Below are 19,231 nucleotides of genomic sequence, written 5' to 3' on the forward strand. Positions count from 1 at the left end.
GCCCCACTTACATCCTCGGCGCCCGCCTCAGCCGCCGCTCCCCTGCCCCGTCGCGCGCGATGCACGCAGGGCAGGCGGGAAGGGTGCCGCGCGGCGCGCCGATGGCGTCACGCGCCGGGGCGGGCGGGGGAGGCCGCGCGAGTGGGTAGGCGCACTTAAAGGGGCAGGTCGCCGCCGGGCCGCGGTCCCCGGTCTCCGGTCCCCGGTGTCGTGGCAGGGAGCCCGAGGTGGGGCGCCGCCGTCCCGCAGCCGAGGCCTGGCGGGCACGGGCACGTCCCTGCGGGGTCGCGGCCGGGCCGTGGGTGACCGGCCCCCGGCGGCGGCCGCTCGGCGCGGGGGCCCGGGAGGCGCCGCGCGAGGCTACGGGCTGCGCCGCGGCCTCGGCGCGGGAAGGCCCTCCGGGCGCTCACCGGAGCACCAGCGTGCCCGCGCCGCGCTGCCGGGGACGGAGGGGCAGGGAAGCTTCCGCAGCCCCTTTGCCTCCCTTTAAACTTCCCCAAGGGTTCCTCCGAGAGAGCCCGAGCTGTGAACCCCGGCGAGGGGGGCCTGGCGGTTCAGCCCCGTTTGGGCATTGCTGAGGCTCCTGGCGCGTCGCCCGCCTCCCCCTTGCAACTGGGCGAGCTTCTTACAGAAAATTGTGGGTGAGGACATCAAGAGAAGAAAGTGGTGAGGAGGGAATATAGCAAGCGGGGAGTAATGACAGCAGTGGCCCAAGACAGGAGCCCCAGGGGGACGGAGGATGTTCCTTGAGGGATGTGAAAGCTGGGTAGGTCAGGCACTGAGGCTAAGAACGTGAGCTAGAAAGGGGGAAACTGACAATATGTTACTCCGAAGGAAGAGAAATCATCATGCGTGCTTCAAAAAGCTCCAGTGCTAACTGGGTGTAGCCCTGCTGGTCAAAGGACGTCAACAGGACAAGTTTTGGAGGTAGAAAAGTGCAGTCTCTTTTAAAAGACCAACCAGAGTTCCCTTACGATACAAGTATTTCTCTCTCACCCTCTCCTCTATTCTGTGGGTACCTCTCCCTTTTTTTCAGGGGTGTCAAATTAATACAACCTAGCAGAAGTCTGAGCAATTACTCTTCACTTGTACTTGGCTTTCTTGTATGATTTTTGCAGCTGTGCTTGTTGATGTAATAAAAGATGTTACTTCTTTCTACAAACCTCATTCTGCTTAATAAAAAAGCCAGTTTTTCAACTCTTGGTTTTCTACAGATGACAGTCTTGATGCTACAGCTTGCTGTAGGCCTTCACCTATAGATCCTGGGCCCTGCATCATCTGCCTATCCAAGTTGCTGAATCTCAGTGCACTGGTCTCTAATTTAAGGTTGTAATAGACTTGCTCAGTGGATGGGGAGCAGAAGGGGATGTATAATGATGTATAAGACTTACTGAGAGGGTAGGCACCTGCCATTTGACTTGCAGAAGAGCAAGAAAAATGTGAAGAGAAGAATGAAAAACTTAAAATGGAGCACCATCCAGTGGCATTTCATAGATCCAAACATTTATGTGGGAGTGGTGTTTTTTTTCCTCTCTTTTCTGCCAAAACATGTGTTGTGTACTTACAAAAAAATTTGCTTTCCGTCTGGAAGAGACCAAAAAGTTAATTCCTCTGACTGATCTTCTGACTTTGTCACGTTGACTTCCAGCTGTACTGCCTGCCCGGCTTCTGACTTCAAAGGAACATAGGACAATTGTACTTAGATTCCATTTCTATTGCATTGCCTTAAATTAGACAGAACTCTCTGAGAGGTAGGTGCATTAGCTGAAGTGTGACCATGGGCATTTTTGTTAAATACCTAAGATTTGAGTCCTTGTGTTCCTCTGTGAAAGGAATGCAGCTCCATCTCTTGAATCCATTGTAATAAATGGCCTCATTTATATCCTTTGCAGAATGTAAGTGGAAGTAGGGCAGATGTCTCTAAGATCATCAGTGTCAAGGAGAACTGGTTTATCTTTGGCTGTAAAAACAAGTGGGTGCTACATGAAACAAGCCACAGGAAGGTTCAGAACAAACTGAAGGAGGTCATTCTTCACACAGCATCTTGTTAAAGGGCAGAATTCCCCATCACAAGTTTTTGTAGCCCCCTAGAAGTTTACATGGGCTCAGAGAGAAACTGGGCTAAATCCTGAATGACAAATCTATTGAGAACTATTGGTAGAGTACCATCATGACCTTCATCTTAGAAAGTCTCTCAGCCACAAACTGGGTGGGAATTTTATTACGTGCTTGCACTGATCCTATGTTCCCACCTAGACATCTGCTAGTTGGCCTGCTGGAGACAGGATACTGACCCAAAAGCACATCCAGGCTGATCCAGCATGGTTGTTAGTCTCTCCTTTCTTCCAACTAACTCCAGTTACACATGAAATTTTCTCCAAATAGTTTTAAGTACTGCAGCTTTAATTCTTGAATTGTGTGGTGCTTTATTAAAATCTTCAGCCCATTTTTGTGCTAACCGTTTTTGACCATACATAGACTAACCACTGAGTGAAGGAATAATGAACTTATCAATTAGAAAACAACTTCAGCCTCTGCTGGAGAACAGGATGTGACGCATCTGAGCTCTTCTATACCATGTTTTAGCTGCAAATCTCAAAAACTGCTTTATGCAAGGTGGCAAGTATCCCTGTCTCCATTCTATAGATGGGAATATTGATTAAAGAGACAACATAGCCTTGCAAAAATAAGCCAGAAGTCTCAGCTCGTCTTATCTGCAGGTCTTATGGAATTCGGCAGGTTGTACTGTTTAATGACAGTCCATTAGTACTGTCATGGAGAGAGGATACAAGGAGCAAAGTGGAACCAATTTCCTGCTGTGGTTGCCCTTGAAATCAGAGAGGGGAAAGCAGTCCCTGCTGCATATTCTTCATTCATTTGGCAGAGCCTGTCCGGTAGAAGAGGCAGTGCTCCCTTGAGCAGGAGGGAGGGAGGCAGTACTGGCCAGCAGGTGGAAACTCCTAGTGGATGGGACGTGCAACCAGACTTGTTCCCACTATTCTCTTACTGCTGTTGAGGCTTAGAGCAGGATGTTTAAGTTTTCATCTCCTTTGGAAATGGCAAAGCTTCCTTTGGAAATGGCTAGCTGATCCCAAAGTCGTGTACTCCTGTGTTCTGATAATGGCTTTCATCTCTACCATGGTGATCTAGGCGAGTTTACTAAACCAGCAGAAAATTAAGATTACCAGGATAAAAAAAGAAGTTTCCTGCTATTTTGCTCCCTAAACCAGCTCCTTGAAGTGTTGTGAGCAGCAGGGCTGCAGTGGAAGCAGTGGGAGCCCTGGGGGCAGGCAGGCAAGGAGACCTGATCTCCCTTTAGTGGCTACTAGCAGTCCATGTGACTGAGCCATAAGGCCAAACCTAAGCAGAGACATTTGAACACCTCACCTGGGGGCACAAGTAGAGATGAGAACAGGTTAAAGTGCTCATCCCCTCCCCTTTCAGAGGAAAGCAGCACTGCCATGAACTGCTGCCCCAATCCCGTTGGGCAGCCATGGCGGGAGCAATGGGAACAGCTCATGGTTAAACCCCGAGACAGAAAAGGTGACATAGATCCTTGCTGTTCCTGGAGTGAGGCCGCCCCGAAAGAGTTAAGAGGAGGGCTCCTCCCCTCCAAGTACATAAGTCTCCTCCCGAGTGACCTTCCCGGCAGCCCTTGCTGGCTCTGCCCCAACCAAACAAAGAGGGCAGGAGCTTTTCAAACAGCAGCCTCCCAAAAAGTTGGCTGCTGCAGAGCTAGGCTCTGTTGGGACCTTTGCTAAGGCAGGCCGCCGGAGGATGCAGCAGCTGCAGCAAGCCGGTGCCTTCGCCTGGAAGGATCCTGGCAGTCATCTCTAGTCCCCTGTACGTGGAGGCTCTGCCTGTTTGCTTCTGTGCTTTAAGCTGGTTTGGGTGTTGGGAGCGTGGTGGGGAAGGACAGAGAGACACTATAACAGGGGTGCATGTGAGCACCGGGGAGGGGTCGTGAGGAGGCCTGTGTTACTGAGCTCCTGGTGCCCTGAGCACCCATCCCGTGCTTGACGGGGGCACCGATTTGGATGGAGTGGGCTGCTGCCACTCGGCACGCAGCCTGGAAATACGCGCGAGCAGGGATGCAGAGGTTTGGTGCCACGCTGAAACTCAGGGTCAGAGCTGGGAATGTGGTACCTGATCTAACGTGCTGGCTTCCAACTGCTTTTTAAACTCGGAAACCTACCTAGTAATTTCCCAGCAGAGGTGCAGGCCCCTCTTTAGAAATTGCATGTGTGTAGATAGACTGCTGGATGGTGAGTTTAAGCCAGCTGACAGCCACGAAATTGCTCTAGCCAAGACACATTAGACAAACGAGCAAGAGAGGCGAGTTCTGTGAGTGCTGATTTCAGGTTTTGCCTCTGTGTCGCTTCATTCCTGCACCTCCACTCTGCTAATGAGGACACCGCTAGTTCCTGCCATCTCCGCAGGTGAATAGCTCTGCTTGCAGAGGAGGATTGTGGTTAGGATTAATTAGTCAGTGTCTCCTAATGCCACCCGAGGGTGAAAGCAGTTGTCTTGTTTATGACTCTGTCTTGTAACTGGTACTTTGGTTTTCCCTCCTTGTCATTAGCTTTGGTTGGGTAGTCGCTGTGGCGTGTTGGTGTTGCTACAGGCAACTCTCCTTGAGCCCCAGAAGATCCAGGTGATCACTGGATTATTCTGCCGATTGCAGCATTGAACCGTTGGTGTTCATTTCTTGTGTGGAGGCCAGGTGCAAGGTGCTGTACACTGGGCATTGTGGAGCGCTTGTAAAGATTGCACTAGAGCACTGGCTTGGCCTACAACATCTGGATGCTGATGTTTTCCCCATGCTGTAGGTGCTTCGGTCTGTCTCTCTGTGCAGTCTGTCATTCCTTCTGCACCTGTATTAAAGAGAGGTTAGATGTGTGTCTGGCTTCACAGAACACAGTTTGTGTTGCTTTGTTGGAGGAATTGCAGGGTGGGGGATTTTTCATCTAATGGCTTTGGAAACTTTTCATCTTAATGTGTAGTAATAGCCTCAGTTGTCTCTGCAGAGGGTTGAGTTTAGACTGAGTTTCCTATGGCTGCATGACTAAGTAGTTACACAGATTTGGAACAGCAAGAAAAGGAGATTTCTGGGGGTGTCCTGTCTAGTCTGTAGAATGATGTGAATTTGATCAGATTAGCTGAAACTGAGCTTCTAGGTGAATTCAGTTTTGAGTAGTAGTCTCTGAACTTCTGGACTGCTCTCTCTTGAGATATGAAACATGCCAGCAGCTACATCATGGACAGACTGAAGACTTCAAGGCTGTATGCAGCGGAGTGTGCCTCTGCACAAGTTTGTTTATGTAGGATCTTAGCCTAAAAACTTGCTGCAATGCATGTTTTCTCTCTTTTCCTGCGACACTTACAAAGCTGTAATGCTGTAATTCCTAATGCTGTAGGAATATGCCTGCTGAATGTTAAACTTCCTCAAAAATCCTGATTTCACCACAAGGAACAAATAACACATTATTTTTTGCAGTGATTTCCTTGTCTCTTCTTCAGACACTAGAAATCCAAAGTATGTCTGTGGTTTAGTCTTTGCCATTCTTCTGGAAGGGCTGTATCTTGGGAGAGCAGAGGCAATTTAAAGATGCAAAACACTTTAAAGAGGGGCTAATAGTACTGCTGATTGTACAAGTGTAGGGCAGTGAGAAACCTGGCATTTGTGGTTCAGGTATGAAGACTTAAGCTCAACTTGATAAGAATTTGCTCAGTCTTAGGGTAGAGATGGATTTCTGAGTTTGGATATGAAATGCAAGCTGTGCCTCTCACCCAGGTCTTTCAGGTGGTCTGTGAAAGCCTCTTGTTCCTTCAGGCTGTGGTTCCACAGTCACTAATACCAGGTTTGTGCCTTCTGAATCATTCCTCAATACAAATCTAACCTTTATCAGATACAGGCACAGAACCACAGCTACGCTGAATTTGTCAGAGCACATGATATGGCATTGCTGCTGACCTATGGTTTTTGAGCCAATCTCTACTGGTACAAAAACCTTCCTGTCTTTAAGGCCACAAGTGAGAAATATCCAAATGGGAAGACAACTGTATTCTTACCATGCCAGCTATCTTTATAAGCTTCCAAGAGCGTAATGCTTAATTATGTAAGATGGATTTCAAGATGGTCTTGGCCAGTTTTGTGTCTTCTATTTGAGGATCTAATTTTTTTAGTGTGGGTAGGCAGAGGGCTATCTTCTCCATTTGCACTGAAAGCAGAGCCTAAAGAAATTGGCCACTTGTGAAAGGCCATGGAACAAAGCTAGACTTTGACTTTAAATAGCTCACTTCGAAATCCTGGGCCAGATATACAGTACAAGAGAGACATGGAGCTACTGAAGTGAATCCAGCAAAGGGCTACTAAGATGATTAAGAGACTGGAGCCTCTGTCATAGGTGGAAAGGCTGAGACAGTTGGGACTTTTTAGCCTAGAGAAGAGAAGGCTCAGAGAGGATCTTATCAGTGTATATAAATATCTGAAGGGAGGGTGCAAAGAGGATGGGGCCAGACTCTTCTCAGTGGTGCCCAGTGACAGAACGAGAGGCAACGGCACAGACTGAAACACAAGAAGCTCTGTCTGAACTCAAGAAAAAACTTCTTTACTGTGAGGGTGACCAAGCACTGGAACAGGTTGCCCAGAGAGGTTGTGGAGTCTCCACCTGTGGAAATATTGAAAAGTTTTCTGGACAGAGTCCTGGGCAACCTGCTCTAGGTGACCCTGCTTGGATTAGATAATATCCAAAGGTCCTTTCCAACCTCAAACATTCTGTGAATCTGTAAAAAGCTTCTTACGAGTTTATCCCTTTAGGCAGTGAGTCAGCATGGCTCAGGTAACAGCACCATCTAAATTCAACTGTCCAATCTCCTTTTTAATAAAAAGCATCTCTCTTGTAACAAAGCTGCTCCTGTGCATCTATTTCTACTACCTGATTTTGCAAAGAAAATCAGGGCTCTGTAACAGGGAATACCCAAGCTTTTACAGCAATCTCTATGGCCAGTAGCACTCTATGCTTTCTATAATGTGGTTGCCTCCATGTGGCTTGACAAATCATCGACATTGTACAAAATTGCAGTCCATACAATTGGAAGAAACAACCATTCTTACCTGGCACAGATCTTCCTGCTTTGACAGCATTTCTGCATAGGACCCCTAATATTGTTTATCTTCCTCTAAGCTAAGTACCATTAAACCACATTGCCAGGTCTTTCTGATTAACTGTCTCCACAGGGCTAAGACTTTCCAATCAGTTTGTACATCAGGTGAAACTGTTATCTAGATAAAGAAATAAGAAATATCCATGTCCCTTCAAAGCTGTGCCTGGCATGATCTGAAGCAGTGCTCTAAGTAACCCAGAAGGCAAGAAAATAAGTTGCCATACCAGTTTGTCTTTCCTTCCCAGCACTGTTTACTATGTTAAAAGTACATTTCTCTGCAGAGTGAGATCAGTCCTTTTTTCCAAAAGGAGCAGGTGCTCTCCCAGGAGAACACTAGCTCCTTCCATGGTATCTTAGCTTTCGCTCCACTTGAAACAGTTCTTTCTCTCTTGGTTGCAAGAAATTATTTTCCATATCTGAACCAAGTATAAACCAGCGCTGTCCTGCCTTGTCCTTGTGTGGTTCCTGGATTTTTTTTTTTTTTTTTCACAAACTGCTGCAGAATGAAAAAAGACTCATCTTGCCAGTTTTTTGCGGTCACTATTTAGACCCTTGTGGGAAAGCAATAAAACTGATGAGAATGGATCAGCGTCATACCCCAGCTGCTTGCAGCTGTTCCAGCTTCCCAAAGGCGAGCCGGGGACCTGGAAAGGTGGACTGGGAATTGGAGGTTAAGAGAAGGGTGGGCAAGAAGGGTCTAGCTGCTACCACCCTTGCAGCCACGAGGCCCAGAGCAAAGGAAAGTCCGTCAGATTGGACTTGTGGCTCCTTGCAGGCTCTCTGAGGATGGATCCTCTTGTGCTAACACCTTCCTCTTTATTTTCCTGCTTTTGCATAGCCTGAGATATCTTGTGCTGTCATGAATTAGTCAAACTGTTCTATGTCCTGGTACAGTGGCCTTGCACTATACAAAGCCAGCTTGAATTGAAAGGAAATGGATATGTCCACATGTAACTTTGTCCTAGACTACATGCACCTTCTTAGGGTAAGAAGATTTTGCACTCACTGCTGCACAGCAAGCTCTTGCATCCAATGTGTGTTGGGATGTTAACGATGTAAAGTGGCTGTTTTTAATTTCTAAGACTAGACAAGAGACTAGTTGGTGGGTTCCTGTGGGTTGCTGTTTCTCCCTCTCCCATGCTTTCCTTTACCTCAGGCACAGCCTTTCTCAGCATCAGCAGTCTGTCTCACTGGTGAAGCATGTTCTCCCACCTTCATATCTGCTACCCCCATGCCTTCTAAAAAGATAAATTGAAGCTTGCAGCGTTTGTTAAGTCCATCTATAGATAAGTGTTTGCATCTCTGCAAGGTTGCTCCTTCCTTGAGGGCTAGGCTGGCTGCTGGCATGCTGGGATGCAGCTAACCCAGAGGAGTTCATTAGCCATTTGGAAAATGCAGCTCTGTGTTAAAGTAGTTGTGTGACTGTGGCATGACACTCCTGTCTCTTGAAGACACTACGGGGCTCTCACTCTTCCCTGCTTCAAGCCAGTATGAATTTTGGAAGAGGCTTTGCTGAAGTAAAGGTTTCACATCCCTAGGGTAAAAACTGCCTGTGGCCAAGAGGAGGCTTTCACTTGTGACACATCCATCTCTGCACATAGAAGGGAGAGGTAAATGTTCCCACATACAAGTAAACTCTGTAAGCACACAACTAATGTTTAACTCTTGGGGAATTTGGAATTCAACCCCTCGGTAATCAGAGAAAGACTGGGGGAGAAATGGGCTGCAAACCTGCCGGTGTGTGTATGTGCATGTGCACGCAAGCAGGTGAGCCTCATGCCGAGGGACCTTGAGGACAAGCCCTGGCGAATGCCTCCTCCTCAGGGCCGTATCTGGGGCCCAGCTCGTGGTGCTGGGGTTTGCCCAGGTGCTGCATCTGCCTCAGAAGCGAGCAGTGAAAGGAGAAACCTGCTGCTTGCCCAGTGGCTAGTGGTTAGAAAACTTCACCAGGGTTGTGGGAAACTTGGATTCAAATCCTTCCTTCTTCTCAGACCTTAAATCCACTCTGCCCAGAAAGGAGCTCTGGGACATGTCTGAGTGTTGCCACCTTCTCTCTTGAGGCTATTCCATTTTGTATATAATATTTTCTGGGCCAGAGAGAGGAAGAGCTAAGGAAATAATCACAGTGAAGAGAAAGGAGCTCCAGGTTCCTGTCTGTGCTGCTCTGAATATCACTCTATACAAAATTAAGGAGTAAGAGCATTCCCAGGAGCACTTTCCTGGTTAAAGGAGCTTTCCTGGTTACAACTAAGTACTTAAAGAATTTAGGCATTGCAAGGGTTCAGCAGCAGCTGGCAAAAGGGTGGCTGATACGAGATTTGGACAGACACCTAAACTGGCAGGCGGAAACGAAATTCCTTTGCAGGCCTGACTGTATAACAAAAAATGCAGCTGCTTACACAAATGCGTATGTCCGATTGGCTGGGTAAGATCTCGAAAGCTAAACCGCTGTAGCGCAAAACTTGGAACCTCTCACGTTGTGTGACAGCCCTCGCACAGCTGCAGCAATAAACTGAGTGCTCTAGTTACAGTGTCTTCACCCTGTGAGGCACACATCTGGCTGCAAAGTGCAGCATGTAGAGAAGGGGAGGACACTTGCAGACCCATAAGGAATCGCACTGAAGCTGGCATAGCTCACAGGGGAACACCATTTTGTTCGCACAAGCGTAATTGCAGGATCAGGGCTTGTGAAAGGACACACAGCAGTGGCTGCTGTAGAACACAATAACCAGGCAGGTGAAGGCAAACCATGCTTTGGACCAAACCTGCCCCTGTCCGTAACATCTGGGTTTTGAAACAGGAGGCTTTTAATGCCCATGCAAAGTACACAGGACCTGTGCTTTTTTTTGGAAAGCCCCATGCAAAGTAGCCTTTATGGAGCTGCTCTATTCTGGAAATAACAAAGGCTGAGTCAACCCAGATGAGATTGTTCAGAGCCGTTTTGCATGAGATGAAACCTTTCTTTTTTCCTCATGTCCATAGAAAAGAAAAGATGGAAAGGCCTCTGGAAAAGGAGTAAGAATGTTGGCATATGAACACAGCTCACATGATTGCAGTGCTGTGAATTTGCCTCAGTTGAAGCTCTCTTTTCCTTGCCCCCCCCCCCTGCAAAGCCACAGCTTGAATTGGCTTCTGCTGAGCAGCATAAATAACCTTCAGAGGAACCATGTCACCCCCAATCCAGACCTGAAAAGTAAGGGAAACTCCTTCCCTGATGCAAAATTGTGTATTTGAGAAACTCCCTGAAACTTTCCCTCCAAATGGACTGTTTTTTTTTTTTTTTTTTTGGGGGGGGGGCGGGCAAAAATTGTTAGAAACTAACAAGCATCTGGCAGGATGGGTGAGTGTAAAGGTCTCTTCTCCATGAATGTGTAACTTGGGCCGCTTCATTGCATAAGCTGCATGCATGGTGCAGGCTGCAGCTCCATCAGTAAAAACCCCTCTGGAGAGGCAGAAAGAGGAGAAGGTGGTGGACTCAGCTTTGGAAATGGGTAGCATGTTTAATACAGGAAAACTGCAAGTTTGCAGCAGGACCTGGATAAAAAAAGGCTGAAATAGAGATGGAGCCCAACCTGTTGGAGAGACTGCAGTGCTGTCATCTTGCAGGACATTGCTGGGATACTTTGTTGTCTGGAGGGGGAATCTGCTGCTTTCACCAGAAGCCCTTTTCTCCTATCCTACAGGGTACTGAGTCACTGCTGTGCACTTTGGAGTCCAGATAGGGTAAGCAAGGGGAGGTGGTAGAAATTCTGCGTGGAGTTAGTGCATTTACAAAGCTTTCTCATCAGCCTCTCTTCTTCAGGGGTGTGAGGAGGCTGGATAAAGGCTGCAGGAGTGGATCACTGACTTTCCCAGCATTACTCCAAGAGGGAAAAGTCCCTGCAATGAACCGGAGCCTGCAGTTGCAGGTGACTTGGGCAGGTTTTAAGTTTCCTGGTCTACAAGGAGTTGTTAAGCAGGTCGATGTTTGAATAAGGTTTGTGTTTCTGTCATAGGCTTTTGAGATGATTAAACTCATGCTCAGGTGTCCTCTGAGCATGTCTTGAAATGCTCTGGGAGGAGGACAAGTCTTCCCGACAGGACCTGAGCTGTCCATACAAGCAGCCACGGGAAGCTTGGGGAGCACAGCCAGGCCGTGCTGCATCTGGGCCTCGTTGCGGGCTGGTGCTGCTGGTGCTCCTCACCCCACTTGGCATTGGAGCAGATTTCACCTGCTAAATGCCTGGAGAGACCAGTCAGACAGGAGATCCTCTGGGTTTGGAGAAGTTTGGGTGCTTCTGCAGTTTTCCTGTTGCTCTATAATTGCAGTATCTGCAGCCAGGGAGACTTTTTCCCGTGTCTGCTCTCTGCCAGCTCTTATCTACGTGGTCCCTAATGCACGTAGCAGGGTGTGGGATGGCCTTTAGATGTAAACAGCTCTGGATCAAAGTACAATCTATGTTGCTTGAGTTACTTTTTCTCTCTTCCTACAGAAGAAACAAAATGCAAAAGGGCACAACTCCTGTATCATATTAAGTGGCTCCATTTCTCCCTGTGGCTTTCTGTGGGTGATCTGCAATAGTCTCTGTGCCTTCTTGGCAGACGAAACATGTTATTGTCTTCTTTAAGACCAGCATGTGTTTGGGGAAGTGGAGTTTGGAAAAGGTTCATAAATCACATCTGCATGTTGCTCACGCAGTGACCGTTTGAAGTGGCCTCTATTATACATTGCTAATCTGAAAAGCGTTTTGCTGTGTTATGGGAATTCTTGTGGATTATTTATTTTGGTGAGGTAAAACCCAAATATGTCCTCCAGGCAGCAGTTACAGCACTGGTTTTGGAAGAAATGCTTGTAGAAGAAGGGAGCTGGTAAGAAATGGAAAAAAAAACCCTGTCCCCCGTAATTGTACACACACACATGTTTATATGTGTTCAAAACCCCACTGGATACAGTCCTGGGCAACCTGTTCTAGCTGACCCTGCTTGAGCAGGGAGGTTGGACCAAATGATCTCCAGAGATCCCTTCCAACCTCAGCTATTCTGTGTTATTCTGATATGTGAATATATACATATATGTGTGTGTATGTATGTAGATATATATACACGCATACATACATGTATATATATGAATATATATATATATATATATATGAGAAACACAATTCTAAGCACTGTCCATCCTGAACTTGGCTTTTCCTGTAACTCTGCAACCCTTCTCCTCCTTCCCCTACTTGCTTTGCTCTCTGACTTCTATGGTTCCATGATGCAATGGCTTTTCTGTGGGCAAAGGACAGAGGGCAAGGAAGTGGACTTTTTTGGCGGGGAGGTGCTTTGGGATACTGAGCTGTGTCCATGGCTTTGGCAACACTTTGGGTGTCGTTATGTGCTCAAGGGCTGGTGTGCTAGGGAAGCAGTGGAGCCTCTGCGCTCCGTCTTGCCCCCTGACATCGCTGCTCAGCAGCTCACGCCAATGCAGAGCATTCCCGTTTTATCCTTGCCAGGCACACTTGCTTGCTTTGGCAGGGGTGCATGCATGCCTGGCCCCACTGTGTGCGCAGGTAGCGTGAGAGGTTTTCTGCCTCAGAGCCAAGGGCGGGAAAGGATCTGGCCCTGGCACTTTCCTTTGCTCTAGGGTGTGACCCTGAGTAGATGCGCTTTCAGAGGCTGTAGCTGTGTAATTTCCACCCACACATGGATAGTATACATGTCCATGTACTAAACCACTTACAACACAAGCCAAAGCTGTATATGTGTGTGTATAGGAGGAAGCAAGGGAAGCTCAGAGGGAAGGGAAGGGGTAAGCACTAAGGAAGGGCAGTAATTACCTCTGTGTTTGCTTGTACAATGTACCTTTGTTACAACTGGTATATAACTGTTTGCTTTTTCTTGTTTCAAAGGTGTGGCACAGTGCAGTCTACAATCTCAAAGGGCAGGCTCTAAGGCACTGACTGTTTCCAAGGAGTAGCCTGCAAAGCTGGAGTCCCTGATTCTGCTAACTGCAATGTTACAAGCCACCAAAGAGATGTGAAGCTCTGGGGAGGACCTGCTTGCTTCCAGGGACCTTACCAGCCTTGCATGATGAACTTCTGCTGTTTCCTGAGACTTGCACCGAGCTCCCTGAGATCCTGAGCAGAGCCTGCTGCTGCTCTGGATCCTAGCGTGGCTGCTTGGCCAGAGCAGGACACATCTGCATTGGGCATGAACACAAACAACCACAGAAATATGAATTAGAGGTGGCCCATGCACACAGCAGGACTTGCATTGCTCTGAGTTTTGAAACAAGAGGAGGCAACTGCTTTTTGTGTATTACCTAAGCCACCATTGGAAATAATAGCCAGCAAATTAGCAATCAGTGTAGCCATCCTGGTCCTTTGCATACACATGATGTTCTTTTCCTTATCACAGCAAAAGGAGGAACGCTCATTGTTCACACCTGAGATGATAGTGACAGCCTTTACCTGAAATGATGGAGCCTGGCTGCCTTGGCCAATTGCATTTCCAAATGTTGTGTAGCCACTCAAGGAGTTTCTAACAATGACTTCTAGGTGACTCAAAAATGTTTTTTGAGTGGATCTGGAGTATGTTTTCCTTCCTCCAGCAACCCATCTACCATTTTTCAGAAGGGAAGCAAACCCCAGCCATCTGATGCCTTCTCCCTGCTCTAGCCCAGCTCTCCCTCTCTCTGCATCACTGGTACACTGATGGCAGCAGGGAACTGATGTCTGGTTTGGGACGTCAGGTAGAACAGAGCTTGTTCCTGCCCTCTGTGCCCTTGCTGGACCAGGGGTCTTGGCCAGACCTTCTGTTCTGAAGTGTTCCCTCATGAAGTTCCTGCTTGAGTGAGGGATGTGTTTTTTGGCCATCCCAATTGCTTCCAGTCCCAGCTGAAAGCACTGCCTCCTTCCGTTTCTTTGACTTGGGAACCTGGTGTCTAGCAAAGCATCATCACTGCTCAAAACTTGGGGTGGTACTCTGTGAAGCCACAGCCACTGCAGGCAGCCAGGTGACAAAAAACTAGCAGAGTTGTAGCACAGCTTGCGAGGCTTGGTGTTGCCTTTGGGGTGTAACCATCCCTGCAGCAGCTCTGCTCTTTGCTACCAGCCAAGTGGCCTCTGCTGTTGCTTCTAGGGGTGTTGATAGGGGCTGTGCAGGAGAAGCACACTCTGGCTAGTGGCACTGACCGGCTGGCAGGGATGTAGCTGCTGACTGCAGGACGGAAGTGTGGCAGGAAGGGTGCCAGGCTGCACCAGCACCCCAGGGAGCAATGGGCCGCTTGGATGACCATGCCAAGAAGAGAATTGTGGAGTTGCGCAAAGCCGGGCTGAGCTTTCGCAAGATCAAGAAAGTTCTAGAGCTGGACAACATCCGGGTGACCCCCCAGGCGGTGTACCTCTTCCTCAAGCGGAAGAATGTGGAGCCCTCCCAGCCAGCAGGAGCTGTGCTGCCCCAGCCGGCAGGTGACAAGGCACAGCGCAAGGCAGTTGCTGGCCAGGCGGGCTGGGAGGACGAGCAGCTCTGGACCATGCTCCAGGAAAATGAGCCCGAGCAGAACAAGCAGGAAGCAGCAGGTCCCAAGCTCCCCGCGCTGCCCAGCGGAGGTGCCACGGGCAGCAAAGGGCCCTGCCTCAGTGACAGCGGAGACAGCAAGGAAGGCATCAAGATTGTCAGTGTGACCTCGCTCTGCAAGGATGGCGGGCACTTTGGGAAGCCTGTGCCCATGGGACTGCCTTCAGGGACTCAAGTGGCCCCCGGGAACAGTAAGGCCTGGCTTTCTACCCTCCTGTTCCTGCCTCTCAGGTGGTGCCTGATGAGTTTGGATGCCTTGCACCAGGGCTGTCTGTGCCCTGGCAGGGGGAAAAAACACAACTCTACCTCTGCCCCAGCTTTCCAGTCCCATATGGATGGTGGGGGTGCTTCCAGTGCTATTCAACAGTGGTTGAAATGCAGAGAAGTTTGACCTCTGAGTATCAGTGGCAGCTCAGGGCCCAGAGCTGCACCTTGGAAGCTGTGCTATGCAAAAAAGGCTTTGTCCCTCAGGCCCGTGCTGGGTCCGGAAGTGAAGAGCTCTCCATCCTCCACAGAGGGAGCTCTGAAGGGGAATGGCGGGGTGGAAAGCCTCAGTTCAAGGTTCTCCTTCTGAGGCATTTCTCTCAACGTCCCTCGCAGGTGACGACTGCTCCGTGAACCGATCGAGTGCTCTGGGGAGCTGTCCAGCTCTCTTGCCCCCAGCCATCCCCCAGCAGCCACTGCCCAACCGAGGGAGGCTCTTCATGCCCCCTGCCAGGAACCCAGCCCTGATCGTAAAGAAGAAGATTGTGGATAGGGCTATTCTCCTCCAGAAAAAGGTATGAGGCAAGGAGATTTGGAGTGGCTGGAGTGTGCCTGGCCTGATGGCATAGCTGCTCCAGCCAGGACCTGGTGCTGTGCTTAGTTCACACGAGACACCCTGCTCATGTTGACCCTGGTGGGATCCTGGGAAGCACTGAGGGCACAGGAGATGATGCCCACATGCAGGGGAAGGTGTGTTGATGCCCTTCATGGTGGGCTTCATCTCTACTGCCCTTGTGTGTGCCATGGAGGAAGCCCTGGTCCCTGGGTTGCATGCTGCCAGGTCACCCTAGCCCACGCTCCCCACAGGGAACAGGCCCAGCACACATACCTTGTCATGTCCATGGGCTTCCTTGCCAAGGAAACAACTTGTTCCTTGGAATTAAAGCCTCATTTAAACTATGTACACAGGGTAGAACATCAGGGGATTAAGGACTCATGACATACACAGCAAAAATATGCTAGCTGCACTCTTAACAAATGCTTAAATTTAAGCACTTGGTTAGCTTACTAGGGAAGTTTCCCCATTGCCCCTGTTCAGGGCAGTTGGATGAGGACTTCAGGCGGTAATAGACGGGGGGGGGGTGCAGTTACTATTTGATTTTGGAAAGGAACAGCAGAAGTACTAGTTTCTATCAGTATTTGGTCTTCTGAACCTCCAATACACAGTTCACGGACTTTCCCTTTAAGGTTTGGTCTTCTGTATAGGCTCAGAAGTTCTGCTTGAACCCCACTGAGGACAGTGGCTACTTTGTGTTGGCAGCAGAACAGTGCAATGGGTGAGCTTCAGAACATCTCTGGGAGATGATGGGCTGAGGAGGGCCAGGATGGGGGTAAGGAGGGCCAGGACTGCCACTCTTTAAGAAGCATCAAGCCTCTGTAGTCCCTAACACATACAACACTGCTTTGCAGTGCCACAAAATCTCTCAGGGTCTGGGCTGTACACGCACAACCATGTCTGACACTTGCTATTCTTCCATCAGGTCAACATTCAGAATGGGCAGAGTCTGTCTGGCTCCACAACTGTTCTGCCTTTCCTGGTCGGAGTGCAGCCGGCCAGCCAGCCCCTGCAGGCAAGCCCAGCTGTCCTGACTGCTGCAATGAGCCACAGTGCAAATGTAAGTGACCAGGACTCCTAGGCCCAGCCCAGAGTAGGTTGCCAACAGGGTGAATGGGCCGCAGACTAGTCCCAAACACAAGGCCAAAGCCCAACCTTTACCTGTTCAGAGTGGATTCTGACCTCCAGAGACTTAAATGATGGGTTATGCTATTGCACATGACGAATCATAAGGCTGATGTTAGCGCCTGCCTTTCTCATGATGGTATCCACAGTACAAAATATAACAGTGAATCAGGCTGAACCTCAGGGCATCAGTGTCCTATATACACCCAGCAGGAACTTACCCCATCTCTGCTCTGATGTAGCAAACTCCATGGGTCTTCTCCAGAATGTTCAGGTGCTTGTCTGGCAAGAGCCCTTGCCAGTTGCTTGAGAAGCACCATGTTCAGCAGCCTTTCTAAAAGAAACACTCCCCAGTGGCTCAAAACCTAGTGTATGATCTCTCTCAGGAAACAGAATGGCAAAACCAGTTCTAGGGTTGTGCTTTGCAGGGTGCAATGCAAAAAAAGGAGAAGGAAACAGGATATGCTGTTTCTATCCCTGTGGAAAGCAAACACAGGCCTGGCATGAAGTACATGCAGCCCGACTGCCATCTAGCTGCAGCCATTGCTGGGTGGCTAAGCACTTCCTAATAGCATGCACAGCAATGCAGTGTGCCACCATACCAGAGGCAAAGAGGTTGGGTGTGGAGGATAAGCAGATCAGAGCCCAGTGGGATCTAGAAGTCCGCAGCAAGGCTAGTACTACAGCTTTCTCTCCTGCCTTGTAACTGAAGCACAGAATAAATCCTCTAGCTAATCTTCTACTGAAGGAGCAACTGATAATTTTTCACCTTCCCGTCTCTCCTGCCTCCCACTACTTCCAGGTCAAAGATGCCAGCACTCAAACTGTCCTGCTGAACATTGCGGGTCCTGGAAACCAGAACCTTGCATGGGGGGGACCAGTGCTTCCCCCTGCTCCCAGCTCACATGCTGTTGCCGAAAAGCTGGATGCTGTACACACAGAGATCCAGAAACTGAGTCAGGCGATGCATGCAGTCCTGGAGAGGCAATGCCGCCTGGAGCGCCAGCAGGAGCATCAGCAGCGACTCCAGCAGGAGGTGTTGATGACACTGCAGCAGCTCAGCTCCACAGTGAGCCATGGTACTGTGCCAGGAAACCAGCCCTGTGTCCCCTTCAGCAGCATGGCCGAGCCCTCGCCCACTGTGCCAAACTTCAGCCAGTTCAAGATGGAACTCATCTGACCTTGCGTGATGCCAAAGTGCAGGACTGGAGCGAGAGCAGGGAGGGATGCCACTGCAGAAGGATAAAAGCCATGAAGAAGAGCAAGCTCTAATGCTTCAGAAGTGTCAGCTGCCTCAGGATTATGTCTGGCATCCAGCAGAGGAAGGTCACTTCTGCATCAGGTCTTGCTCTGCTTCAGCCTTGTCGACTAAAAGGAGCTGCCTGGCATAAGAGACAGGGCAATAGAAAGCTGAAGCCTCACTTCTCCCATGCTGCCCATGCTGGCTGGTACTGGAGCTGGCCAGTTGCTGATGGACTTCAGCAGCTCAAACAGGCCAGCTACAAGTAGAAGTCAACTAGGAGGGTTGCAGCAGGGAGGCAGGTTCCGAGGAGCAACATGAGACTTACTTTCATGGGAGCCAGTACTGTGACAGTTAATCACATGAATGCTTTGTACCCTCCCCCTGCAGAACCTTGTTCAGTAAAAATCTACATACACTGTGGTTCAGAAAAGTGTGGGATCTATTTCTCCATTTCAGCTACACATCCCCCCATCAGCAACCAGGCTGGATAGATTTGAGACTGTTCTAGCTGCCACCATGCGCAGAGCTGCTCAGGGTGGTCAAGCCTATGAAGTGAGACCACCACTCTGCACACCAAGGACATTACTGGAGTCATGGCATCAGCCACCACACAGTTAGGGATAAATCTCACTTAAGTAGGAAACAGATTCTTCAGCCAAGCAGCTTCCACCCAGGTCAGCCTCCCTGTCCCCAAATTCCCAGCAAATCTGGGGTCTGGCACTAGCCTTTGCTCCTGCTCAGTGTCCAGCCAGAGTACAGGCTGCAGTCAGAGTCTCACAGGACCGTGTGTTTAAAGGGATGTGAACTGAGTTGTATGCTGACAGGAGTCATGTGTTTGTCTCTCCTCAAACCTTTTCCTCTGTAACTGGTCAGGATGTCCTCCTGGCTTTGATTCCCAGCAGTAAGACCTCTCAACTATAGCAGGCTGCTGATGGTACAGACCTGCTCAGGCTGTTCAAGAGAGATTTCAGGAGTATGATGCTGAGAACCCCTTCCTGCATGAATAAGAAGGGCTCGAGGAGAGCTGATGTATCTTCACTGCAGCAGTGGAGTCCAGAGTGACTAGTAACTGGACTTGCCTTCCAAGGGAAAGGACTGCCAGGTGAGGGGACTTCTGTTCAACATCCAGCAGCAAATCTCAAGAGGAGATGAATACATCCTTCCTCTGCATCAGTCAAGGACACTTCTTTCTTTCTGGTCACCTCCATGAGCATAAACTTTGCCTAGAAGAAGCCCCCAGCCTTTTTCTTTGGACTCCTTTAGTTGGAGGCCAAAATTTAGAAGTGTAAAAATAATTCAAGCATTAAAAAATATATATATGTGTGTATATA

General features: G+C 49.1%; 2 protein-coding genes across 7 annotated transcripts in view; one reads left to right on the forward strand and one right to left on the reverse strand.

Moving 5' to 3' along the window:
* RNPS1 (RNA binding protein with serine rich domain 1) overlaps nt 1–111 on the reverse strand; it is a 10,983-nt gene extending 10,872 nt beyond the window's left edge. The window contains exon 1 of one of the 2 annotated variants that reach the window (XM_026071628.1): nt 12–111. In XM_026071628.1, the coding sequence (XP_025927413.1) occupies nt 12–13 (2 nt within the window). In that variant the 5' untranslated portion in view covers nt 14–111. The remainder of the gene's footprint in view (nt 1–11) is intronic. The other variant, XM_026071627.1, reaches the window with a different exon arrangement.
* Nucleotides 112–3,652: 3,541 nt separating this feature from the next.
* On the forward strand, nt 3,653–19,227 carry LOC112968893. 5 transcript variants are annotated; one of them, XM_026071622.1, is made up of 7 exons: nt 8,746–8,777; nt 10,851–10,890; nt 10,970–11,143; nt 13,044–14,903; nt 15,313–15,491; nt 16,458–16,592; nt 17,460–19,227. In XM_026071622.1, exons 4-7 carry the CDS (start codon nt 14,411–14,413, stop codon nt 17,835–17,837), a joined length of 1,185 nt encoding a protein of 394 aa, XP_025927407.1. In that variant the 5' UTR covers nt 8,746–8,777; nt 10,851–10,890; nt 10,970–11,143; nt 13,044–14,410; the 3' UTR covers nt 17,838–19,227. The 5 variants fall into 5 exon arrangements, with proteins under 5 accessions (XP_025927406.1, XP_025927408.1, XP_025927405.1 ...); XM_026071621.1 differs by lacking the exons at nt 8,746–8,777; nt 10,851–10,890 and adding an exon at nt 3,653–3,843; XM_026071623.1 differs by lacking the exons at nt 8,746–8,777; nt 10,851–10,890 and adding an exon at nt 3,653–3,843 and having other exon boundaries at nt 10,970–11,075.
* Nucleotides 19,228–19,231: the final 4 nt, after the last annotated feature.

The sequence above is a fragment of the Apteryx rowi genome, unplaced genomic scaffold (assembly GCF_003343035.1).
Source record: "Apteryx rowi isolate R43461 unplaced genomic scaffold, aptRow1 scaffold_329, whole genome shotgun sequence".
In the NCBI taxonomy this organism is placed as follows: domain Eukaryota; kingdom Metazoa; phylum Chordata; class Aves; order Apterygiformes; family Apterygidae; genus Apteryx; species Apteryx rowi.